The 26332-nt window shown below is 44.4% G+C and overlaps 1 protein-coding gene across 1 annotated transcript in view; it reads right to left on the bottom strand.

Moving 5' to 3' along the window:
- LRMDA (leucine rich melanocyte differentiation associated) overlaps nucleotides 1-26332 on the bottom strand; it is a 1104623-nt gene that overhangs the window by 466762 nt on the left and 611529 nt on the right. Inside the window, exon 5 of the mRNA XM_082673142.1 lies at nucleotides 24685-24802. Coding sequence (XP_082529268.1) covers nucleotides 24685-24802 — 118 coding nt within the window. The remainder of the gene's footprint in view (nucleotides 1-24684; nucleotides 24803-26332) is intronic.

Below are 26332 nucleotides of genomic sequence, written 5' to 3'. Positions count from 1 at the left end.
CTGTTTATGGCCACAACTGAAAGCTCACAGAAGTCAGAGAAGGTATTTAATCCATCCTCCCTAACCTCAACGCTTCTCTTTTATTTATTCATTTCTTTTTTCCCCCTATATATCCCATTTTAATTCCCTTTCCCATTATACATACCCACTCTAATGTTAAAATGAGTCCTTGCAAAGTATGTTTGTGGTTTTGTTTCCATATGTTTTAAAATATTTAAGTAGTACTATGCATATATTTTATTTTGTTTCCTAGTTTTAAAATTAAGCACTGTGTTTTTTCTTTTCTTTTTTTTTTTTTTGCAGTACGCAGACCTCTCACCGTTGTGGCCTCTCCCGCTGCGGAGCACAGGCTCCGGACACACAGGTTCAGTGGACATGACTATCGGGCCCAGCCGCACCGCAGCATGTGGGATCTTCCCGGACCGGGGCACGAACCCGTGTTCCCTGCATCAGCAGGCGGACTCTCAACCACTGCGCCACCAGGGAAGCCCAGCACTGTTTTTTAAACATCATTGTTTTAAAATGTAATTTTATTATTATTCAGGTATGGTGAGGCCAATCAGGAGATGATCGCCATTGAGAAGATAGTTACTCACAGCTCCCAAGAGAAGGGGGAATGTCATACCATACAGGGTCACACGGGGAAACACCAGGGCCAGTCAGGAGGCAGAGGGAGTGAGGCAAAAGCATGGGCCAGAGGCTTCACTGTGTTTTTTTGCAGGAAGTAAGGGTAAGGTAAGGTAAGCAGGCTTAGGAATGGCTAGTTTGAGTGATCTCAGTAGCCTCTGGGGTGTAGACTCTGTCCTGAGTTGACTGGTACCTGGCTCTGGCATGATGAGAACAGAGGAATATTGCCTCCTGGGGTGTAAGAGCAAGATAGAGGAGGTGAGTCAGAGTATGGGCTCTGGATTGGTGAGGGATCCCCGGTGAGTTATTTGCCATCTCTAAGACTGGTGAACCCTGGGAAGGGGAGTCTCTCCTGAGTCAGCCAGGCCCCAGACACCAAGGCATCAAGAATACAGAAAATAAGAGAATGTAATTAACGCAATCTAGCCCATGCCGCTCGGCATCCACTGAATCTTTGCGTCTAATGGTTGCACAGTTCTCCAAGGCAGGCATCCCCACAATCTCCCAGTACTGCCTTCAACTCAAAGTTGTCTTCACCTCTCCACCAACACAAATAATACGGTAATGAAAATCCTCATACACACCTCCTACGGTCCTATGTAAGAATTTTATTGGGATGTATATCTTAGAATGGAATTGCTGGGTCACAGGGTATGAATATATTAATTCAACTCAATAGGGCCAGCCTGTATTCCTACCAGTAGTGCACCAATATCTACCATTATACCACCAACATTTACCATTATCTGGCTTTTTAATTGTTCTAGTCTAATAGGTTATAATTTATTCCTATATTATCTTGCATTTTTCTTATTTCTAATACACTTGATTTCATTTAGCTTTGTTCCCTGTAACAACTCCATATATGTTTGCTAAATCAATTCTAGGTGAGCACTGAACAACTAATGGAAAATGCCAGAGCCACTGGTGCAAAGGCTGCCTAGCTCTGGCTCATCATGCCAGAAATTCATGGGCAAAGGCACTAGCTATAACTGAAATAAATAAATCTTTGTTTGGGGCTTTTATGAATGAGACCAGAGGCTGACGCAACCATTTAGGAGACAAACCTCCTCATTTTGAACACCTTGCCTCAAAATGACAGAGAGGGATGCCCAGGCTGAGGAAGGGGTACAAGGGAAAGCCCTGCTAGGTCAAGTTTATAGCTGGAGGCTGAAGGACTAAGATTTGCAATTGCAAAGAGCTATCTCATTTCCATGCTACTGGGTTCTATGGCATGACATCACTGAAATCTTTACATAAGAGGAGATATACTTCATTAAATATGAGCTAATCAAAGCAGAAATCTACACCATAGAGTAAGAGATGGGATTTAATATCCATATTAGATAACATGCATTTATAACTATAAATGTAAATAAATACATATGAACATATAAACATGCTCGTCTTGTAAGCAATTATCGTTATACGTCCATGTTTCATATTCATATATCAGTGTGTTTCTGTAGATGATTTTTCTCCTCTCTAAATAAACTACAAACCCAATGTCTAAGCTGTACCCAGTTTAGTCCCTATTCTCAAATCCACATACATAGATGGATTTCTTTGGTCCCATCTTCGGCAATTAGTAGGGTTAAAAAGAAAATGAAAACATAACACATTAATAAATATATATATATATATATATATAAAACATATAACGTTCTATACACAATCCCTGGCTATATGTGATTTTATATAAAATACACCATAGGCAATCTAATAGTGATACTTTTATTTAAAAAGTGGACAAGTGTTAAATGTGAATATGCTAACTGGAGGCTGATAGAACATTTGATGCTGTACATACCGGGAAACATAAAAGTGTCAGCAGGGCCATTCCAGATATTTCTCTCTCAACTTTATTTTCTTCTCTGCCCTCAATAAGGAAGTCTTTAGGGGAGCTGCTTAAAGTAAGCTGGCTGCGGCAGTCCTGGTTCCCGCCAAGGGTTCTTGGATGGAGGTGTCATGGAGACACAGACCACCTCAAGACGGGTGATGGCTAATCTGCTCATTTAAAACATAAGCACACTTCCAAAGAAGACATACAGATGGCTAACAGGCACGTGAAAAGATGCTCAATGTCCCTAATTATTAGAGAATGCAAAGCAAAACCACAATGAGATATCACCTCACACCTGTCAGAATGGTTATCATCAAAAAGTCCACAAACAACAAATGTTGGACAGGGGGTAGAGGAAAAGGAACCCTCCCACCATACTGTTGGTGGGAATGTAAATTGGTGCAGCCACTATGGAAAATAGTAATGGAGGTTCCTCAAAAAACTAAAAATAGAACTACCACGTGATCCAGCAATCCCACTCCTGGATATATATCTGGAAAAACTGAAAACACGGATGCAAAAAGAGTTGTGCGCCCCAGTGTTTATAATGGCATTATTTACAATAGCCAAAATATGGAAGCAACCCAAATGTCTATCAACAGATGGATGGCTAAAGAAGATGTGGTACATATATATACAATGGAATATTACTCAGCCATAGAAAAGAATGAAATTCTGCCATTTGCAGTAATGTGGATGGACCTCAAAGATATGCTCAGTTAAATAAGTCAGAGAAAGACAAACACCATATAATATCACTTATACGTGGAATCTAAAAAATAATACAAATGAACGTATAGCAAAACAGAAACAGACTCACAGACAGAGAAAACCAACTAGTGGTTACCAGAGGGGAGTGGGAAGGGGGTAGGAACAAGTTGGGGGTATGGGATTAAGAGATACAAAGTATTATGTATAAAATAGATAAGCAAGAAGGATATGTTGTATAGCACTGGGATTTATACACCATTATCTTGTAATTACTTTCAACAGAGTATAATCTGTAAAAGTACTGAATCACTAAGCTATATGCCTGAACCTAGTATAATATTGTAAATCCACTATACTTCAATAAAAATTTTTTTAACTAAAAAAAACATAAGCATACTCTGACTTGCCATAGGCTTTTAGAAGAGGCATTGGCTTCTCAGTGCACAGCCTATTCTACTCTCTACCTTATGCAGATGGGACAAACGATGCCCTGGGTACACCCATCCACACATCGGCCTGAATTAGCTAGTAAATCACAATGCAGTAGCTAATAACAGCCATAAAGCCTTTCAAGTTTTACAAGGTGTTTATAATGGGCAACTCACCATGATTTATATGAAAAACATGAGTCAGCTCCTGAGACAAAGCTGATATGTGGACAGTGGCCTTGTAGTGTGACCTCTAGCAAGCATCCAAATAAATTGCAGAATGTCCCTCTGGCCCAAGGCTGGCCCCTGTTTCATAAACATATGTTCAGAGCACCGCTTGATAGGAGAGTGCTGGTGCATGCCGGCTCTCCACTGGTGATTGGCCATGAGGAAGAAGGTAATCAGCTCCATGTAGCTCAATGCAGTACAAGGTGATAAATACCAAGGATAGTTTAGGACCATCCCTATGTCTGGCCCCCTGAGGTATAACAGAAGATATATTAGATTCACTTCCCACACCCCCAGTTGAGAAAGCAAGATGGATACATGCAAATATTAGAAAATATAATATGGTTTGTAAGGGGCTATTTAAAGGGAAGGTCTGGGGTATGGGAATTACCGAGGCCAATTCCATGAGAGGGTTTCATGAAGAACAGGGTCTGAGTTGGGCCACGGAGGATGAGAGGAATTAATCAGAGAGAGAGATAAGGAATCATAGTCCCGAGAAGGAGAATGAGTGCATGAAGATACTGGGTCAGCAATAATAATAACGAAATAATAAGAAGAAGAAAATGAAAAACTTGAGACATAGACGGAGCTAGGAAAAAAATCATACTGAAGAACAGTAGGAAATGAGGTCAGAAATCACAATGCAAAAACTCATGGCTGGGGACTTCCCTGGTGGCTCAGTGGTTAAGAATCTGCCTGCCAATGCAGGGGACTCGGGTTCGATCCCTGGTCCAGGAAGACCCCACATGCCGCAGAGTAACTAAGCCTGTGCGATACAGCTACTTGAAGCCCATGCACCTAGAGTCCGTGCTCCGCAGAAAGAGAAGCCACCGCAATGAGAAGCCTGTGCACGGCCACGAAGAGTAGCCCCTGCTCGCCACAACTAGAGAAAGCCCACGCTCAGCAACGAAGACCCAATGCAGCCAAAAATAAATAAATAAAATGAATAAATTAAAAACAACAACAACAACAGCTCGTGGTTGGCATCAAATAACCACAGGTGCCCCAGACAGAAGGTTCTGTGCAATTAAGTTCACAAAAGTCCTACCAGGTAAGGCCCAACCCAAGAGATAAGCAGGATGAAATCAGGTCCTTTTCCTTTTCCTTATCCCACCATTATAAAAGCTGAAACAAGATGACCTACGCACAGCAGTTTTTAAGAGAACCAGCTCCATTATTACCAGATGATTCTAGATTTGAGTCACAGCCTGGTCTCCAGGTGCTCTGATGTGCTGGGAGAAAATATTTTTATTTACTTGTTTATCTTTTATATCCTTTCCATAGTTCTCAGGCTCTCCCCTTTGGTTTATTTTGACATCAAGAATTTTTTTTCTAATGAAATGTTGTTCCTATGGTCTCCATCTAATTGAAGTTCCAAACCTTTTTCCAAACTGCCCCAACTCATTGGAGACTTCACTGTTGAAAGCCACTTATGGCTCTTCACACAAGGACCACCGTACACCTGAAAAGACCCACTCCTCTGGGCTGGATTGTATTCTTTCCCTGCAGAGTCCACATGGGCAGTCCAGGGAGAGGCAGGAGAAAGGAATCATGCCCATCCTTCCAGAAGTGCACATAACTACAACTCTAACTCTTTCTGATTCTTCCTCCCAGAGTCAAATCCAAAATAGAAAACCAATCTAAAAATTCCTTTGAGAACTTCTGTCCATCTGACTCTAATAGTCAGAGTGTGGTTAACAAAGAGGGAATAAGAGAAGAGTATAAGGTATATAGGCCAACTTACTTAAATTACTCAATCTATAACATCCATATACTTTATTAGTCACTCAGAAGAAACAATGTTTAGGAACCTAAGTCCCGTAGAAGAGGTCAATGTATTGTAGTAAGATGGAAGAAAAGCTCAAGTCCATCTTCCCTAAAAAGCACCGCCTGTGAAGGTTCAGACTCTGTTTCACTTGCTTTTATTATACATTTAGTAAATATAACATGGGTGGACGGAGGGATGGAGGGATGGATGGAGGCACAGGTGGGAGAAAGAACTGAAAAACTGAGTTGTGTAGGTAAGTGGGTATAAACTTTAGAAAATGGGTGACAAAGAAACTTCTCCAACAAGGATGAACCTGAGATCCCTTTCTGCCTGTTTGATGGAATGAGAAGAAAGGGAGGTACCTCTATGTACTAACTCTCTCACATCCTTGACAAATGTCTTCATCATCTAGTGCTGTTTTCCTCCTTCCAATGAATGAACAGTCCCAGTAAGATTCTCAAGAGCTGGGAATTTCTGGTGCCCCACTCCCACTATCAGAGTGGGAGTACAAGTTCTATACACCTGGGCCAAGAATACTAGAGTTTATGCTCTGAGAAATAACCTAAGACATCTTATTTTATAGCTTGATAACACCAGTCTTGGGTTTGGGAGATTTAATTTTCATACCTGGCCTGAAAATGCTTCCAATCTTGAGACTTCATCCATGTCTCTTTCCATCTAAACCTCTGGGTGGCAATGCAATCTCTGCCTGGCAAAAGCTAAAAAGTACCATATTTCCTGAAAAGCAGAAGATCTTGATCAGCTTCTTTTGCCCTCATCAGTCCAAACTCCTTTTTAAAAGATTCCTTGAAACTCAAATGACAAGATCATAAATAAATGGTGACATCCTAGCAAAGGAGGAGAAACCATGACCTTGCAAACTCAACTTCCTTCCTTCTAGCATGATCACGTCCCTGATTAAGAAGAACTCTGTCTCGGTGCATTTTTAAAGTATGAATATTTTCCCTTCCCAGTGGTCATGGACAGCATAAATCGCCACTAGCCGTGACAAAGACAGATAACCTTCCCTACAGGACAGAGAGCAGGAAGCCCGAATGCAATGTCATTTTCCCGTAACTTGAAGATCTCCAGCTGCCTGTGGTGCATCTCAGCATTTCGCCCTGCTAGAGTGCTTCTTTGGAATAAAAGAGAAGGGAAATATAATTTTCCACTTAAAACAGCTTCCAGTCATCACGAGTTCCAGGTATGAGGATAGTGGCCTGGCCTTGAAGCTGCAGCATGTGGAACCAGGACCCTACCAAGCTCATCTCTGACCCACTCTGCCTCTCTGGTTCTTCTTCCTCCATCTATGGTTTGGGTGGGAACGTGTGACCCTGGGCTCCTCTTCTGCAGTTACAAAAGCAAAGCCTGATGGCTTGAAGATGGGAGCTGCTGTGAGCTGGACACACAAGTGCAAACATGATTGCAAGGCCACGTCCCTGCCTCCTGGAAGTGTTGAGGAAGTAGAGGTGATGTGGAGTATAAAGAAAAGTGTGCTCCTAAAACTAGGTCAATATAGTACCCGTCAGGCAGATTTGGGACCATTTGGAAGCTAACCACATAGCCTGCTTTTCTTTCTACTTCTGGGAGTAGACACTTTTTTTTTCTGCACAGTACATCAGAAAGCTGCTCTGACTGGCCCTTGAAGAAAATGACATGAAAATGAAAAAGAAAAAAGACCCCTCTGGGAGGTGTGGACTGGCCTGAGTTCCATGGTAGCCCCCTCTGGAAGAGCTGCCATTGCCATTTTGTGCCCATTGAGGGAACTTTATGGACAGTGACAGGGTGTTCTGATTACTCAGGCCCTCCTTTCCTGAGACGAGTCTTCTCACCCTAAGTCGGGAAGCCTTAGAACAGCCGAGTTTGCGTATTCTATAATAGCAAAGTACTGGGCCAAGAGAAGACTTGGGTGCTAATCTGATTTTCATTTCTCTCTGGAATACTCAGGGGATCCCACAACCTATCTTACTACTCCATATTTGTAAAACAAGGGAGCACCTATTCTGCCTTTCTCTTATTAGTATTGTGAGGATCGAATGAGATCATGTATGTGAAAATGCTTCCAAAACTAACTATTTCTCCATCTTCACCTTCAAAACTTTGAATTGAGAATAATCAGAAAGAAGATAAAAACTGAAAAAGGAAAAGATAGAAAGGGGAATAGACAGGGAGGGTGAGACTAAATCGTTTTGAGCCTTTATTTTGTACCACGCCCTGGGCTAAGTGCTTTCTATTCATCATTTTCTTTAACCCTTTAATCCAACAACTCTTATTTTATTAACTCCATTTTAAAGATGAGGTAACTGAGGCACTAACTCGTCCAAAGTCACATAGCAAATGAGAGAGCCAGGGCTTGAATCCAGGTTGTTGACCCCTAAACCTGGGCTCTTCAGCATGCCGCTGTGGCGTCTCCCTGCAACCGCAGAGGCCGGCGGCCTCGGGTGCCTCTGGTGAACTCATCCCCAGCCCAGATGTCAGGCTGGAGATCTGCGCACATGGTCAGATCACAGAGCTACAGGGAGACCCTCAGAGGTCATCTAAGTCTCTTCACCCATTTTGTAGATGAGGACTTGAGCTCTGGAGGGAGAGATTGCCCAAGAGCACCCAGCAAGCTGACTGCTGGAGTGGAACTCACATCTGAGTACTCAGGGTGCCAGAGATGGGCTCGGTGCTCACTAAACATATCCACTTTTCTTTTCGGGCCCTCAGCCAAGCTGCAGTATTAGTATGCTCGGGCTGCCATAACAAAATACCATACTGGGTGGTTTAAGCAAAGGAAATTCATTCTCTCAGTTCTTGAGTCTGGAAGTACAAGATCAAGGTGTCAGTGGGGTTGGTTTCTCCTGTGGCCTCTCTCCTTGGCTTGCAAAAACAGCTGCCCTCTTGCTGCCTCCCTACATGGTCTTCCCTCCACACACACACACCCCCTGGTGTCTCTCTGTGTGTCTAATCTCCTCTTCTTATAAGGACCAGCCATATTGGATTAGGGCCCACCCAGACAGCCTCATTTTAAGTCACCTCTTTAAAGGCACAGTATCCAAATACGGTTACATTCTGAGGTGCGGGGAATTAGGGCTTCAATGTATTGATATGAACTTGGGGGCAGGGACACAATTCAGTGCACAACAGCTGCATTTCCCAGACTCTCTTCCAGTTATGAGTGTCCGTTTGCCTGAGTTCTGGCCAATCAGTGATGTACGTCACCTCAAAACCAGGCCCATCAATCATGTGCACAATTCTCCACACTCTTGCTCTTGCTCCATCCATGGGCTGAAGCCAGTGAAAAACCCCAAGGCCCAAGAAAACCACAGAGCCATTGGATAGAAGGAATCTAGGTCCCTGATGGACAGGATGCTCCGCACTCCCCATCCAGAAACCCTCAGTGGACTGAGAGTGATGAAGCCACAGACTCGGGGGCTACTTGTCACAGCAGTTAGCCTTTCCTGACTGATACATCCAGCTCCCCAACCAATATTCTTCCCACTACATACCAAGGATCAGTGAATTTTACCCAAGAAGAGAAGGAAAATAACAGACTGACAATAGCTCCAAGGTCAATGAGCAACCCAGATGGGCTGCAGACAAATGAGGGGGGAAAAGCACTGCCTCTTCTTGGGGTACCAAGCTTCTCAGTGAGCACAGCCCCCTAGAACCTCCTCTCACAGACTCCCCTGGGGTCTCCTGGCCCCTCCTCCCCTCACAGACTAATAACTGGGAGGTGGAGGTAGGATGCACATGATAATGATCCCTTTCTTATTTAAACAGGCCATTTTTCTTCCCAATAAATGCTTCTTTTTCTTTGTCAGCTCAAATATTCCCCTTTGATAGAAACCTGAAAATAATTAGCCTTAATAGCTCTGCTGTGAATAATGCCGCACAAGAAGGAGGTAAATGTTAATAGGAACCTTCCACTCCAAAACTAAGTCACCCTCTCGGCCTCCTTCCCAAAAAAAGAAATGTAACAAGAAAAAGATTATAGGTTTAGCACTACTCGGGAAGAAATGTATATTTGAAATAAATGTATGAAATCTTTTAAAAACAACACATGCTGAAAACTTCATATTTAGTTTGATTTGCTTTCCAAATCACACAGACTGCACAGTTGCATACAATCTTTAAACGAGTACAACCCCTGAGAAGTGTGGATAGATTTAAGAGAAATAAAAGCAAGATCAGCCAGCTTGTAATCTTCTTTTCTCTTTTTGCCTCCCCAAAGCTGCATTAAATAGCCTATTGAGAACAATAACATATTTGTGCTTTTATAGGTAGAATGATTGGTATTATGCAAAGATTTGGCTAACAGTCTAAAGGCACATTCACACTGATCAGGGTTGCATGCTGTTAATAATTTTCAGGATGCTGAGGGAACCTGTAATTCCCTAGGACTATAACTCAGCAGGTCAATGCATGCTTTGTGGGAGCTCCCACAGACTCTGAACCATACCAACCAATAAGACCTTGGGAAGCCCATTCCCAAAGAGAGCCTTGGAAGTGTTAGGTGTCCCTTTTGACCTACATTCTGCCTCCAGCCTCACAGGTGGAGTGACTCATCCACGACAGACCGCCAACTTGAAGATGGTACCTAGGCATTCTTTTTTTAAATACTTAATTTATTTAGGCCACGCCAGGTCCCAGTTGCGGCATGCGGGATCTTTATTTGCGGCATGTGGACCTCTTAGCTGTGGCATGCGGGCTTCTCAGTTGTGGCACACGAACTTCCAGTTGCGGCATGCATGCGGGATCCAGGTCTCCAACCAGGGATTGAACCTGGGTCCCCTGCACTAGGGGCACAGAGTCCTACCCACTGGACCACCAGGGAAGTCCCTAGGCATTCTTACACACAGCCTCAAACGGCCGTTCTGCCCATATCCTGAGATCCGATAAACCCATCCCTGGAAAATTATCCTACGGAAATAATTTAAAGGAAACACATACACACATACACACACAACTAGCAGTATTTTATGTATAAGGTTAAAATCTAGCAACAGTGGGAAAATGGTTTGGTAACCGACTGTACTTATATCAATTTGATGAAGAACTGTAGACTCCATAAAAAGAATAAATTTGAAGACTACAAAGTACCACAATAAAAATGTTAGGTAAAAAAGTAGAGCATTAAACACACACAAATACCTATCGAAAGGGATAAGGTTTAAAATGGAACAGGGCAAAATGAAAAGGCACGGAGTTACCATGTAGGGAATACAGTTGAAAGATTTCCTTTATTAATTTCCCTTAATGGGATCATAACATTGTTTTTAAAAAACATCTAAAAATAAAATAAAACAAAATGAAATGGTCCCAGGGCCTTTTAATCTCTGATTACCACACATAAGTCTGAGCCCTGAGATTCAAAGGCTGAGTTCAAACATCACTTACAATTCCCCTTTTAGGAAATTCAGGAATTCCTTCCTAAGGAAGTTTGTGGAGGGTAGTAACGTTTAGTTGCATGGACAGACAAAATCAGACCATGGCCAGACTGGCTGTTTCCTCTGAGATACAGAAAAGCAAGTTGCACACAAGCAACTATAAACACGGAAATCAGGAAAGCCTCACTTCAAAACTATTCCACAGAGAGATCTGTTTACACATTCTCTCTCTCTCTCTCTCATACATACACACACACACACACACACACGAAGCAGCAGCAGCAATGAAAGACCTTTTGCTGTGATGCAATACAGCTTACAAGAGTAACTCTCATTTTCTATGACCTGGAAACCCAGAAGGCAGGAAGAGGCCGCACTGCACACCTTACCTCCATCTCCAGGAACAGCTAAGTGATGGTGGCCCCAACACACTCCTGCGCTCCCTGAACCAGGTATGTCTTGCTGTCAGTTCCGACCTGCTTGTGCCTTTCAGAAGGGAGTGAAGCAAGGCGCTTCCTTATTCATTCTCTGAGAGACTTAAACTGACCTCTGGCTAAGTGGCTTCCCTTTTCTAAGCGCCATCCTATAGTTGTCACAGAACTGCTACAAGGGACCTGACGATCTCGCCTAAACTACTTTTTCATTAAAGAATATTTTCAAAAGAATTGATTCTCTTTGCTGTGCGCCTACTATGCACCAGGCCCTGTGCCAGATGCCTTGATGCATCTGTTTCTCATCGTCATAACCAACCTGCGTGGCAGGTGGTACTGTCTCCGTGACACAGGCTAGGGAAAATTATCGCAATGGTGCAACCTGGCTAAGGTCACACTCCTTTAAGTGGTGGAGACGGATCAGAACCCAGCTCTCCGAGAACCCAAGTCCAGGACTCTCGGCAAAACTACTTTGCCTCTCTGATACGCTCAGGGGTACTCAGCCTGAACCGCTTTTGTGCAGGGGTTGTAATTAGTTGTCTGGTCCCAGTTGCTTGTAGGGTAAACAACGTCTGATAAACCCACAATGCTGTAAGTATTTATTACATTGCAACCCAGCTGCCAAGTGTCTAACCATTTTAATAAAAAGCTATTTTCTAAGGTTTATGTTTTATTGTGTGTATGACTCCCTTACTGGTTAGCATTTTGGAGTTGTGGAAAAGGTTATGAATTTAGAAACTGGCTGCATTCATATCATATTTAAAACTTAATGCTATTTTATTAAAGACATATGGGCCTCCAAAGTACACATATTAAATGTCATGTAAGAAAAGTAGCAGTTTAAATCATGGTCAAATTCATTTTTGACGTGACTCCTGAGGCTTCCCAAGATCTGAACTATTTCTTTGTAAATCTGGCAGTTTAACCACACTCATAAATCACTTTCAAAGCATATTATTTCTTAATTTTACTGCATTAGAGAGCGTTTGGCCTACACAGTGAACTGTTTGTAGCAGTTATGTGAACAAAGTTGCACATTTAGTCATATAATGTGGAAAAGAAGAGGGGAGGGGAAGCAAAGACGGCACAGCTTTTCATTCCTTCATCTGTTTTATTTCTACCCATTTTCACCTAAGCAAACGCGATGCACAGAGTTCAGATTCGGCCTCTATAATCCCAAAGTCCAGAGGCACAAACTGGTATTGAGGCTTTTCTGAATACAAGGAACAAAAATAATTTGTAATTTAATCTTTTCCAAAACATCCCATGACTAAAAATTAGAATGAGTGCAGAAATCAGACTTTTTGTTTTGTTTTGTTTTTTAACATACTGAACTGAAACAGATTTTTCAGAGGGGAAAAAAAATGTGGCTTGGTGTAATACAGCTCTTGGTTGTTTTCTAATTATCCAGAGACCCAGTATCTCAACCTTGGGTTTTCAAAGCCCCCTCTAATGATGAGATAATATTCTTTGGACATGTGTAACAAGCCCCCAGATTTCACTCCCTCGTTTTCTCCATTTTACTATGGGGCAGAAGGGGACTGACTCCAGTGACAAATTCTAGAATCGAAACATCAGCCTTGATTTCCTGATTCGCCAAGGGAGTTGGAGGAGGATTATGAGAGTTGAGTCCAAGGTCACCCAAACGAAAGGGCTTAAGGGCTTATTTTTGCACCAGGCATCCCTTGCTCAGTTTGGACCCTATGGGGGGACTGCCCTACTGCTGTCCGCTTGGGGACGGTGCAGCACTGTCTCCTGTTTGCATCAGTGACTGTGGGACTTCCTATGTCTTAATACTGCACGTACTTTTCTTGCACCTCTTATTGCCCTGGTTCCCTCCCCTCACCATAACCACGAGAACAAAAAGGCCTGTGTAGTGCCTGGGAAGACCCCCAAACTTAGGGGCCCAGCCTCCCCAGGATCAACAGGAGACCCTCTTTCTCCTCCCATATTCCTTTCTTTTAGGTGTTTTACTCTCATCAGGAAGTAACACTTAGTAAAACCTTAGAAACGCTTAAGTATAAATCCTAGAAAACTCAGTTAAGTCACCAGGACTATAGGGGCAATACCCCCTTCTATGAACTGAATTATGCTCCCCCAAATTCATATGCTGAAGCCCTAACCCCCAATGTAACTGTTTCTGGAGGTAGTCTTTGGGAGGTAATTAAGGTTAAATGAGGACATACAGGTGGGGTCCTGACCCAATAGGACTGCAGCCTTATAAAAAGAGGAAGACGTATCAATCAATCAATCAACATTGCTCTCCCTCTCCCTCTTCCTGCCACGTAAGGACACAGCAGTGAGAGATGGCTGTCTACAAGCTGTGCAGAGGGCTCTCACCAGAACCTAACCATGTGGCACCCTGATGTGGACCTTCCAGCCTCCAGAACTGTGAGAAAATAAAGTTCTGTTGTTTAAGCTACCCAGTTTATGGTGTTTTGTTAAGGCAGCCCCCGGGCAACTAATACACCCCCCAACTCAAGCCAAAATCATCTTCGTCGTGTTCACTCACACAACTGGAAGACACAGCAATGGCCCCAAAACAGAGCTGTTTTGAAATGCCACACCTAAGAACACTAGCTACATACCAGAGAGACTGTGTGAGCTGCTTATACACATGATCTCAGTTAATCCTCACAACAAATGTGAAAGGAGGTATGACGTGCCCCGTAGTAACAATGGAGAAACAGATGGCAGAAGTGTGGCCTTTAATCCAAACCTAAATATAATCCTGAAACCTGGAGTGAGACTGGCCCCCAAATGGAAGAGCAAATCTGACAACAGCCCATGAACAAAGTAAGAATCAGAGGTTTGCCATGGAATACAAGAGCCATGATAAATGTAGATTTTAAACCTCCCCAAAAGAACAGCTGGAGGCAACTTCTTGAATCATGTCAAGAACAAGAATAAAGGTCAGGCGATGGGAAGGAATGAATAAAAATGGTCCAGATAAAACATGGGAGAGGTCACTAAGCCAGACAGTCTCTGTGACAGTACAAAACGCCAACAAAAAATCAAAAGACTCACTTCTAAATTTCACTCATGAGTTAAAAAGCTTCGTGAGGTAGAAGCCCCACTTTAAAATTCCCCACTCCAGAAAAGAAAAATAAAGATACAGCTTTGGAGCATAGACAGAGAGCAGTGGTTGGCTGTTGAAAAGAAATAATGAGTTCTAATTCAGGTAGTGTAGCTCAGAATTTACTGCCATATTTTAAAATGCACATGAAAAATAAAATTATACTAAAATGTCCTTGGTGAAAAGGCTGAGCATAATTGCTATCACTGACAATAGCACTGAACTTCGCTAAATTAACATCAAAGGAAGCCCCAATTACAGAGCATCTGTGCATTATTGCTGGCGCCCTGTCTGTTAATCTAAGACACTCTACTGTAAGGAGCAGAAAAGCAAATAAAAGAGCTAATTGTACCATCAGCTTTCAAGGACCCCAAGGGCAGACCTGCCCCATCATGCTTGTGAAACATCACTTCGCCTGCTCACAGGGACAGTGAGGCTGCATCTAGAGTCAGAGTGTAGACACGGGCCCCAGAAGCCAGCCACGGTGACCACAGGTAGACAAAACAATGAAGAGGCAAAAACACACTTCCTAGAGTCTTGGAACCAACTCACAAGCCGGATCCAACAGCTACCGGGGAACGGGATGTTCCTGGACGCCTTGACAGGGAGAAATAAGCTCTGGAGAAACAGGCAGAGACCAGTGGACATGTGTCAGGACACTTCTCCCTTATAACAAGAAACAGCTTCTTTTCACTCCTCAAGGAACAATTTGGGGCAAAGGGTACCTCTAGGGGTAATTTTTTTTTTTTAATGAGAAGAAGCTCCCCTCTGAGCATCGGGCTCCTCACTCAGCCTACTGTGTCGGGGAGATGTCATTACTGGAGCTCCCACTAATCCTGGCAATTACCTGTGCATATTTGCTTGGCACTCACCTGGATGAGATCCTGAAAAGTATTTATCAGCCGCACTCAGGCAAACAGGTCAAATTTCTGTTTCAATCAAACTCTGTGAAGACTTTTAACTCCCATGAAGTTGGAAACCTAAGATTATCCTACTACTTTATTCTATCCACTGATTTTGCTTCTCAGGCTTTTGCGGACAATGAAAAGAACAAGTAAATGTTAAATATCATAGACATCCCTTTTATCACTAAGCCTACATGAGTTTTCTTAAATATATTCTTCTTAAAGTTCACTCTTCTCGTCTGCTATTAGGGGCTGAATTGTGTCCCCCCCCAAATTTCTATGTTGAAGTCTAACCCCCCAGTGCCTCAGAATGTGACTATGTTTGGAGACAGGACCTTTAAAGAGGTGACTGAGCTAAAAAGAGGCCAGTGTGTGGGCCCTAATCCAATATGACCTGTCCTTGTAAGAGGAGGACGTCTGGACACACAAACAGATAGCAGGGTTGTGTGTGCACATCAAGGTGACCATGTGGAGACACAGCAAGAAGGCAGTCACCTGCAATCCAAGGAGAGAGACCTCAAAAGAAACCAATCCCACCAACACCTTAATCTTGGAATTGGAGCCTCCAAGCTGTGAGAAAAGGAATTTCTGTTGTTAAAGCCACCCAGTCCGTGCTATTTTGTTATGGCAGCAAACCAGTACATCTGCTATTAGTTGCAGGCAATTTGGAAATAACCAGAACTCAAGAGCAGAAATTGAGACTACACCATCTTTGTTTTCTCTTCCTCTCTTAGCCATGGAACTGCAAGTAATATTAACACGGAATCAAAGTTAGCTTCAGAACAATGTTCATGATTTTTCCCTAGTGAGCCATCCATCCTGCAGGCTTCCCTGCCTTACAGGAACCCTATACGCCTGAGGGTTTAGTCCCTACGATCTGATGTTGCCATGGGTCCAGAAGGGACTTTCTAAGCAAGGCAGAGACTCATGAAGCCACAGAGGTCAGAAGGGCAGAGAGCAAGGCCCAGGGAACCGGCGGAGGGTGAGAACGCTGCCGCCATCACGATCCTCCCCTCGCTCAGACCTCAGTCATCGGCCTTTTTCCTCTGTTCTAGACAAGGTGGTCCTGTACTTCCAACCCAGTCTTCCTCATCACTGGCCTGGAATCATCAGGCTCAAAGGCTCAAAGCAAAGTGTGTGTGTGTGTGTGTGTGTGTGTGTGTGTGTGTGTGTGTGTGTTGGCGGGGGTGGGGGGAGATCAAGGAGAGTAAAGCGTGTTAAGGATAAGGTGTTGCCCCAGGTTACCAATGCACCTGCTCAGGAGGACAGCTCCCTGCCAAGCCCTGAGCTGCACACGGAACACAGGGTGATGTGAGCTTTAAACATGGGTAACTTGAAATCAACACCCCAACTTTATGCTCTGAGAACCCACTTTCTTAAGGAAGTGTCTTTATTTTCCTCTTCCCCTCTTCTCTTTCCCGTCAAGCTTAATTTTAAAAAATAATTTTTAAAAAACTAAATTGCAAATGGAAAATACCAAGAACAGTCTTCTAAAGTGGATCAAGAAAATGTCAGGCTGGAAATATACAGATTACAGACATAGTCGGCTAGTAAGGCTCCATCTTAATCATTACCAGAGATCACACAAATGAGGATTTCTCATGGCTCAGTTAAGAAGGCTTAAATTCATTCCTTAAAATTAAGGCAGCTGATACCATAGGGGACAGGGTCTTTTGGGTAAGAACGTGTCAAAGAACTTTTTAGAATGTCAGAGACCCTCTGCCAGGCGAGTTACTACTGGGTCTCTGACAGCCATCGGCTTTCCCCTCATCCCAGCATCTGAGCTGCTCGCTACCAACCAGAACCCTCCCTGCGGTCAGGGGAGGCCTCTGGGCCCCAGCTCTTTGACCTGCGTGGCCACGTGAGCACCAACACTGGCCTGGATGCTCCCTGCTGGGTGGCCTCGGGCCGGCAGCTGCCTCTGTACAGATTTCCAAAACACCTGCTGTATACACAGAGCGCTAGTACCCCCCGAACCCCCGCCCACCAGATGCCCAGGGATCCAAACACAGACCTGCCCACACTTCCCTCCCACTCTGAACCCTCCCAAGGTTCCTCTTCATCTTCAAATTAAGCTGCAAGCTTTGCCTAATCAACAGAGTCCTCCGCCGCCTGGCTCCTGCCGTTCTCGGCCTAGCCCACAAATTTTCACCAAAATGGGCTGGAGGGAGTAGTCACAAGGTCAAAACTGAAAATTATAAAGTTGCCTCGGGCTCCCTTCCATGTCCTGGTCGTCCTGCTCTTCTTCTCCTGCCTCTCATCCTATCTCCACGTCTGGATGATGAAATTTAAGGTATACAGGAAAAAGGGCATGAGCTTAGGGGCCTAAGTGGGCCTGGGGAGGAACTGGATTCCACACTGCTCTGTAATTTTAAGTGATGTATGCAAGTTCTCTGATCATCACTGGCAGATTCGAGTTCAAAGAGAAATTGAGAGATAATATTAAGTCGCTAGTACAATATCTAATACACAGTGGACACCTAATATACGCTAGGTGTTGCTTTGACTCACGTACCGGGAAAGTTTCATCACAACTAATAATCCACTGCTAAGCAGCCAGTCGACCCTGAGGCTGGCCTTTGATCCTAATTAGTGAGGCAACCAGAAAGCCTACCGAAGTTGGTGCTGTGACACCCAAAACTGCCATGAACTTCACTACACCCCAAGTTGTGTCTCAGTTAAGAGCCCTGGTTCAAGTGGCCGGGGAAGGCCAGAGGACAGAATGTGAGCACGGACAGCCTACGTGTTCGTCAGGTTTCTGCAGCAACAGTGCTCCTCAAAGCCTCAGTGGCTTATGACCAGCACATCTTTCTTGTGCAGAGGTCCGAGGGTGGCTGGGGTAGTTCTGATTCAGGCTTTAATCTCAGCATGTGTCTGCTCAACCTGCATCTCATGTGGTTTCCACAGCAAATGGCGGGCGTGCAAGAAGGGTGAGTGGAAACACATAGTACCTCGTGAGGCCTTGGCCTAGAGTTGGCATGCTGTCACTTCCACGCACATCCAAAGTCAATGGGATGCAGAGGTATGCTTCTCTCTTCAAGGGGAAGCCATGGCAAGGGCAGAAGGAGTGGAACGATTTTAGACAAATAATGAAATCTACCACAGTTCTCCCAATGGGTGGGTTCCAGAGGCTGTACAAATGATGCCAGGGACACACCTCATTCCCCCAAAAATGCCACTTACTTCCATGATCCTCTAGGCATGTGTCTGTCCAAACATCTTTGGAAAAAAAGCCAGCATGTTAGAGGCCACAAAGAGGATGAATGTGGAGCTGGGCCAACGGGGTGCAGTGAAAGCCAATGACTCCAACAGAGACACAATGATATCTCACCAGATACTGGGCTTAATGGAGAATGATGTATACTATATGTGTAGCACCTGCACAGGCCCCCAGAACATCTGGGCATGGCTCTCAGAGGCTGCTACCATCAACTACAGTTCTATTCACTTTCCTTCTATTGTGGTTTCAATTTCCTATCTACAGGGCTTTGCTAGGGTGCTTTATCTCTAGGGTGCTGGAGACACAACTTCTCTGCAACAGTCTATCTCTGATTTCAGAGGGTTGCTATCAAAAAGCAAGGCCATAAAAAGCTACCAACATGGTCTCCAAAAAGCAACACTCTGAAAGCATTTATTTGAGACACAGGAGGCCATGGTGCTAAAAATGAAGAAATACAAGTGATTCCCCCATCAAATGAATGTGGCAAACTGTGAAATCAGAAAGAAGAAGGAAAAACAAACAAACTGCAAATTTTTGGCTTCTGAAGTTGTTTCTAAACACAATGCCTAAGCATCTTCCAAAAAAGAATTAAAAATTTTTCCTCCCTTCAAAACTTACTATAAAGTAACTGGAAATAGAATCTGAATATGTCTCTAGACGAGAAACATCTGTGTGAAAACAGAAAAGAACCGTAAAACACTAACGTATTCAGGTAGTTAGAAATATCTAGAAAATCAACTGACATTTTTAGTTTTCTTCTGACAGTTGGGCACAGTAGAGAACTTTCAACATCTACCGGCTTATTGCCTACTTAAACTGCGTGTTCATGTGGTTTACAATATTTATTTACAGGCATACCCAGGCTTTATGTAAAATATGTATTTTTAAAAATATTGAGTATAGAGTAAATGTTAGTAATTGCAACCTATCTAGAGGTAATTTCGGATAACCTTTCACATGTTTGCAATTGGCCCCATGGGGTAAGAGAATATATGAAAGACATACACACTGTGCTTTAGAACAAGGTAGCACTTAGTGAAGAACTAGGCTAGGCATAAAAAACAATAAGTAAGCCAAACAAGCCATGAGGCAGTGCTCCTTTATGGCACAGAGAAAGCATAAGAGCAGCTAAGACAGGGAAAATCTCATTTTACCAACCCACAGACTTGTGGAGTACCCCAACATGTTTTCCGAGAAAAGCTACTTTTTCCCCCTAAAATCCCTAACATGAGCAGAAGGATTCCGAGAGAAGGACTCAGAGAACACATTAGCAGTGACAGGGAGCTCGGACTGCACCCCTGCTGCCCACCCCAGCAAAGCTGCCCCATGGAGAAGCCATGGCCCTGGGGATCACGATGGCCGTAGGTTTTGCCATCATAAGTAATCCCAGGGTAAATCCTTTAGAAAAACAAATATGCGACCCAGAATCCCTCTTTTCTGCCAACACACAGGTCCAAGTTATTACCTTTTCTTCTGGTAAAAGTCCCTTTCCTGCTTTTGCAGAGGACCATATTGAGGCAATAAAAAAAATGGACCACCTTTTTGGATGGATCCTCCAAAATGCTCTGTTCATAGTTCATCGCTTTGACGAGCACTGGCTGAGCCTCTGTGACTGACCAAGCCCTGGAGATAGAGGAGCGAACAAAAGCAAGTTCCTATCCTCATGGAGCTGACACCCCAGTAGGTGCGCAGCAGCTTTGTCCTGACAAAGAGTGGGCTTCCAGATGCTTCCACTCCCTGTCTTTATCCTAGTTTGCCTTTTGCCTGGAACTCCAAAAACACAGACACAGATGGAAGAAACTAAAGGTACCCAGGAAAGTTTGGGTCCAACTCCAAGTGTCAAGAGCAGGACTATGTAGTATAGTCAGGGAAGCAGGTGGTCCTTGGACCCAAATAGCTTTCAACTTGCAGTTAAAGGACAAGAATAAAAAAGATTTCCAAAGGTACACGTTTATTCCTTTAACACATCACGTCTCCCTATGCCTCCTTTCCTCCCTTCCCCTTTCTCTCTCTCTCTCTCTCTCTCTCACTCACACACACACACACACACGCACATTCTATAGTGCACCCCCTCCAAGAAAAATACCCAAAGACACATACACAAATATGCAAAACTACGCAAAACTACACAAATGCACAAGCTACACAGGACAGGAAACTCAGGTGTGCCCACATAAAGACACAGGTGTCATATTTTCAAGGACACACAGACAATAACAAACAAATCTATGACCTATAAGAGAAGGGTCATGATTACAAGCAAAAACACACATGTCTAAACACTTTCTAATAGAAGCTGAGGTTCTTGGTCCAGCTGCCCTGGTAGCTGTGCCTCCCATCGCTTCTATAAGATTACAAAGATTAAACTGTTGGTAGCCAACTTCCTATAAGTGCCTGTAAAACAAGAGGGCTCAGCTTTAAATAATTATGTCACAGAAATGACAACTGTGCTCTTTGCCAGAACAGGGATGAATAATTACAAAGCCAGGACATAATAAGCAATTCTAACTGTTGGATTCTTGCACTGTCTCTCTGACGTGCAGGGCCGGCGTGCCCGCCACACACACCCTCCTGGACAGGTCTCTGCACTGATTTGATCTACGTTTCCTGGAGCAGCGAGCGGGGGTCACGGTCTGGTCACTACAGAATCCGTTCTTTGCGGTCTACCACCTCCTAGGCGTCCAGCGTGGTGCTCTCTTCATTGACAGTGGCATGATACGATGGCCAATATTTGACAGAGATATATATTTTCTTTAAAATTTTGGGAAATGAACGAAGCCTAGCTGTTGTAGGTCCATTCACTAAACACACACACACAGAGTCTAGAAGAGCCACTGCAACGTTAGCTGTCACTTCCTAATGAATGACAGCATCGTTCTGTACAATCAGAGCTCAGACAGAAGGCAGCTTTTAAACAACAAAAGGCAGCCACGAAGGAGAAATGTGTCATCGTGAGAGGGAGCGAGAGCCAACTCCGCACTTCAAGCACTGGGGCCTGCCAGGTACCAGATCAAACCCTTGTGACTTAGGGGGTTTATGAGTTACTGGATGATTCTGCATTTGCGTCAGCCGTGAACACCCAGACTGCCCGTTCTCTACCTCCAAGGCAAGGGCTGTGATTGGAGAGGCATTTTCCATTCTCCCAAATACTTTATGTCAGGAATAAAATGAGAACAGCTCCCCAAATCACGGCCCCCTTGATCATCCATCAGCGCATTCTGCCAACTAAGCAAAACAGGACGCCACTGCCTCAGAAAGGACAGAAGCCAACTTGAGATTCCGAGCCCGTGATGAAAAATAGGTCTTCACCAAGTGTGCTCAGCACAGCGTCGGCAATTCACGGAGAGGAAATTGCTCTCCGCTTAGAAGCCGACTCCGGGTGTACACATACCTCCTAGTACATATATATATATGTGTGTGTATATATATATATATGTATACACACACACACACAGAGATGGAAAGCGTATATACACACCTGCAAGGAACAAACATATGTCTGTACATACTGTGAGCAGGCGAGAACCAGCCTTTTTAATCCCAATTTATTAATTCAGCAAGGAGCTCATTTGGCCTCTTTCTATCTGCAAGAGAAGTACCAGCACATTGCCCAGCAAACAGCAGACAGAAGGGAACTGCCCGCCATTCATGAGAGGCATACAGCTTGATATGAAACCAGAACACAGAGAAATCCTCCAGTGCACTTAAAGGATCACAGTGTAAAGAGAGCACTTCACTGGGAGCCCAGATGGTCTGGGTTCTGGTCCCAGTTCTGCCTCCAAGGGACTGTGGGGTCTTAGGGAACTACGTCCTCTCCCAGTTCCTTCACCCATAAAATAAGAGCACAGACCAGGTGAGTTCTGAAGCCCTCTCCAGCTTGGAAATCATGGAACTCTACAAAAGGACAACCACCAAATGTCCTCATGCTTTGCCAGAGTAGTTATGTCTCTCTCCAAATAATTAATGGCTCTTTCAAAGCTTAACACAGTTAGTAAAGATGGCAGCATCCACCACACAAATGTGAGCTCATTCTGTAACTGATCAGAAACTGATGTGGAGCTTTGAAGAGCATTTCTGACGATGGTGCTAACGACTCGGGGAACCAGCTACTGCTGGATGCTAAGGAGTCATTCCCTGCTTTCAGAGGCAGGGGAGGACTTAGTTCCCCCATCTCTACTCCAACAGAACAGTCCTGCTGTTTCCTGTTTTCTTCACTTAGGCCTTCCTCGGAGGTTCTGTTTGGATGGAGAGATGCATGGGGAGAATGGTGAGATGAGTGCTCCAGGGGTAAGAGGTCGGAGTGGAAGAATGTAGGCTCTGCAGTCAGACCCACAGGTAAAGCGCGGGCTCTAGCAATGATGAGCTGGTGACTTGAGCAGCCCAAATAGCGTCTCAAGGCCTGAGTTATCTCATCTGTACAGTAAGCCAACGTTCCCTTCCTTCCACGTTAGAAGATTATGTGAGGACTCGCATACCTGGACACCTTAGAACAGTACTGGATGACACTGACACCCCACTCCAATATGATGGGTATATCTTTATGAACCCTCCGGATTTCCAGAGCTTCCATGTCAAAGACAATGAGAGCAGGAGAAATAGCATCTATTCTATAAAATGCATGTATACACGACGGTGAGAAATTCAGGATGGTCAGGAACCCAAGATACTATAAACAGTCTATTTGTCGTACTTTGGTTTGGTGACACGGGCTGTCTCTGGAATCTTTTAACCAAAAAAAAAAAAAAAAAAAAAAAAAGGAGGCCAAGAAATAAATTATTTCTTTTGGACAAAAGCTGGAATAACTAAAGGCAGTCATGAGCAATACATCAAATCAGTGCCTCCATTAGTAAAACTGTTAACACTTTAATAGCTACGAAGCGAATCACTCAACTTCCCACATGTTGAAACAGGTAACAATGCATTTATCTGCCAGTATTATACTCTCCATATCATATACTTCCACAACTGTTAGCAATTTTATTCAGCATAACGGGAAATAAGTTGCACCTCGTGGATTCAGGGAAAGAAAGTGGCCTGAGGTCTGCTGCCAGCTGAGCAACTTGACGGAAGAGGTTTCATTTTTCTGTTTTGGTTCTGTTTGTTTTTTCCTCTTTCCCTCTTAATCACTTCCAATGCGTGTGCAGAGTGCTCCAAGTCAATGAGTGAGGACAAACGAGACCTCAAGGATTTCTGGGCTAGTGCTTTCAACACACGAGCTAGGATCCCACAGGAAGTGACCGTAGCGCCACAGAGCTCCAGGGCAGTGAGGGACCTCCAGAGGGGTCACCAAGTCCATTCCCGAGCCTCAGGCTTCACTGAAGGACCCCAGCTCCTCCCAAGCCCATGTCCTTAATAATCTCCTTGTGTCTGAATCCAGGACCCCAAGCCAAATCTCCCCTGCCTCATCAACGTTGTCATTAAGATAACGCCACGTTCAATCCCACGGCCTCGAAGCACTCAGCTGGCGAAGCACAGTCAGTAAACAGCATTCCCATGAGCTACACGACGGAAGCACACACCAGTCCCAGATCACACTGTCAAAAAAATCACCTTCCCTGCCAACAACATTTCCAAGAGCTACTGAGCCCTCACCTGCGGACAAGAGAAAATCACTCTCCCCCAGCTACCCTTTGGTCCCAAGAAAGAAGGGCCCCCTCTGAGGCACTAGAGGAATACTACCCCCCTGAGAAACAGTAAATGCCCAATGCTTTCCTGTTTCTCCTTTTTTAGCTACAGACCTGCAGAGGCCCCACCTTGTAAATAAAACATTTTCCAGGAGGCCCGAAATCCTCCCCAGGAACGTCACCGTTGGGCTGTGTATGATGCTGCTTTATTGGTACAAGAGCCATCTGCCTGAAATCACCTTTCCAACGAGGTCCCCTAGGCTGGGTCACAGGAAGACCCAGTTTATATCCAGTTCTACTTCTTGTCTGGCCAACAGTATAGCCATGGATGAAATCCTGGCGTGAGATTCCTCCTGCATTCTGAACACACAGGAGGACTTCCTGCAGGGTCAGAGAGTGCCCAACAGGTGAGGCATAAATCCTCGCAAAGAACAGCCAGTCGAGGGCTTACCTTGGGCTTCACCACCTTCATGAACGCCCCTCTGACCAAAGCTTCCTCCCGTTCTTGTTTGGTTACTTTACGAGCATCCAGAAACTTCAAACTGGGCAGCTTGTGCAGAACAAAGCACCTGGAGGAGAACAGTCAGAGGTAACTCAGGAAGACTGGGGTGACAGCCTCAAACTTTCATGCAATTTGTCTAATGAGCCGAAACTACACCATTAGGTCTTCAGAAGTTCAGACCTTGGTTCCTGCCTCTCCTCTCTTCTTTCACAAAGAATGAATAACCACTCTTTGGGGAAATCCAAATGGTTCTATTTTACACAGATACACAACTAAACTTTCAAAATGGTAGACACACACACACACACACACACACACACACACACACACACACACACACACACACACACACACACACCTGGATTAGCCAGTAAGATCCTACACAGATACACAACTAAACTTTCAAAATGGTAGACACACACACACACACGCGCGCGCGCACACACACACACACACACACACACACACCTGGATTAGCCAGTAAGATCCTATCAACGTGCTTACCTTCTACCATTCTGAAAAATGGACCCAACATCTTTGCTACACAAGAAGTTCTCAGTGAAAATAACCTACAACCTGATCATACCATTAATGTCATCTGGATCATTCTCATCTCTGAGATAACAGCAAATCTTCATTTTGAAGCTGAGACAAGAAACTTTAATTTGCCATCAAGATAATAATAATAACCTGGACAACTTTGGGATAGCAGTAAGAAACACATATAGCTGAGAAATGCTCCTTGAGGAATCAAACAGGGGTCTTGAGGACTTTTTTCTCATCATCACTGAGTTACTTCTACACTGGCACTATGAAGATTATCTCCATCAAGGAGAAACAAGGAGAGTTGGTTTCTAGGGGATATTAATAGCCCCCAAAATGCTGTATGGTCTCCATCCCCCTGGAAAGAGTCTTTGGGATCCATTACGGCCTCCAAGGATAACCCAATGACCGACCTCTTGTGTGATGAACTATCAAGCAGGTGTATGGAGTTGACAAGAAGACTTGCCTGGCCAGGAGACAGGTACATAAACATATAAATGGATAGATAAAAGATATAGACACCTGCCTATATGTCTCCTTCCTCAATGGTAGTCACCAATCCAGATGCTCTCCATCAAGCCCCCATACTCCATCAATCAAAGGAGCAATTGTTTAGACCCTGTCCTGCTTAGGAAGAAGAGTTGAGGACCCAACGTCAAGAGCAATAAATCATTTCCATGGGAATCTGACTTTTTCTCCCTGTACCCAGCCTCCTCCGTACCCACTCATCTTCCAAATCCCAACCTGCAGGAAGTTTTCTCCTGCACCCGCAGCCCGCGTTGCTTTCTCCCTTCTCAACACTCCCAGGAGGCATTTTCAGCACCCTGCAATTTAACATTTTATTTATTTATTTTTGCGGTACGTGGGCCTCTCACTGCTGTGGCCTCTCCCGTTGCGGAGCACAGGCTCCAGACGCGCAGGCTCAGTGGCCATGGCTCACGGGCCCAGCCGCTCCGCAGCGTGTGGGATCTTCCCGGACCGGGGCACGAACCCGTGTCCCCTGCATCGGCAGGCGGACTCTCAACCACTGTGCCACCAGGGAAGCCCCCATTTT

Source organism: Grampus griseus (genome assembly GCF_964374135.1).
Source record: "Grampus griseus genome assembly, chromosome: 16".
Classification (NCBI taxonomy): domain Eukaryota; kingdom Metazoa; phylum Chordata; class Mammalia; order Artiodactyla; family Delphinidae; genus Grampus; species Grampus griseus.
Note: the sequence above shows the minus strand (reverse complement) of the source record. Positions and strands in the feature narration are given on the sequence as shown.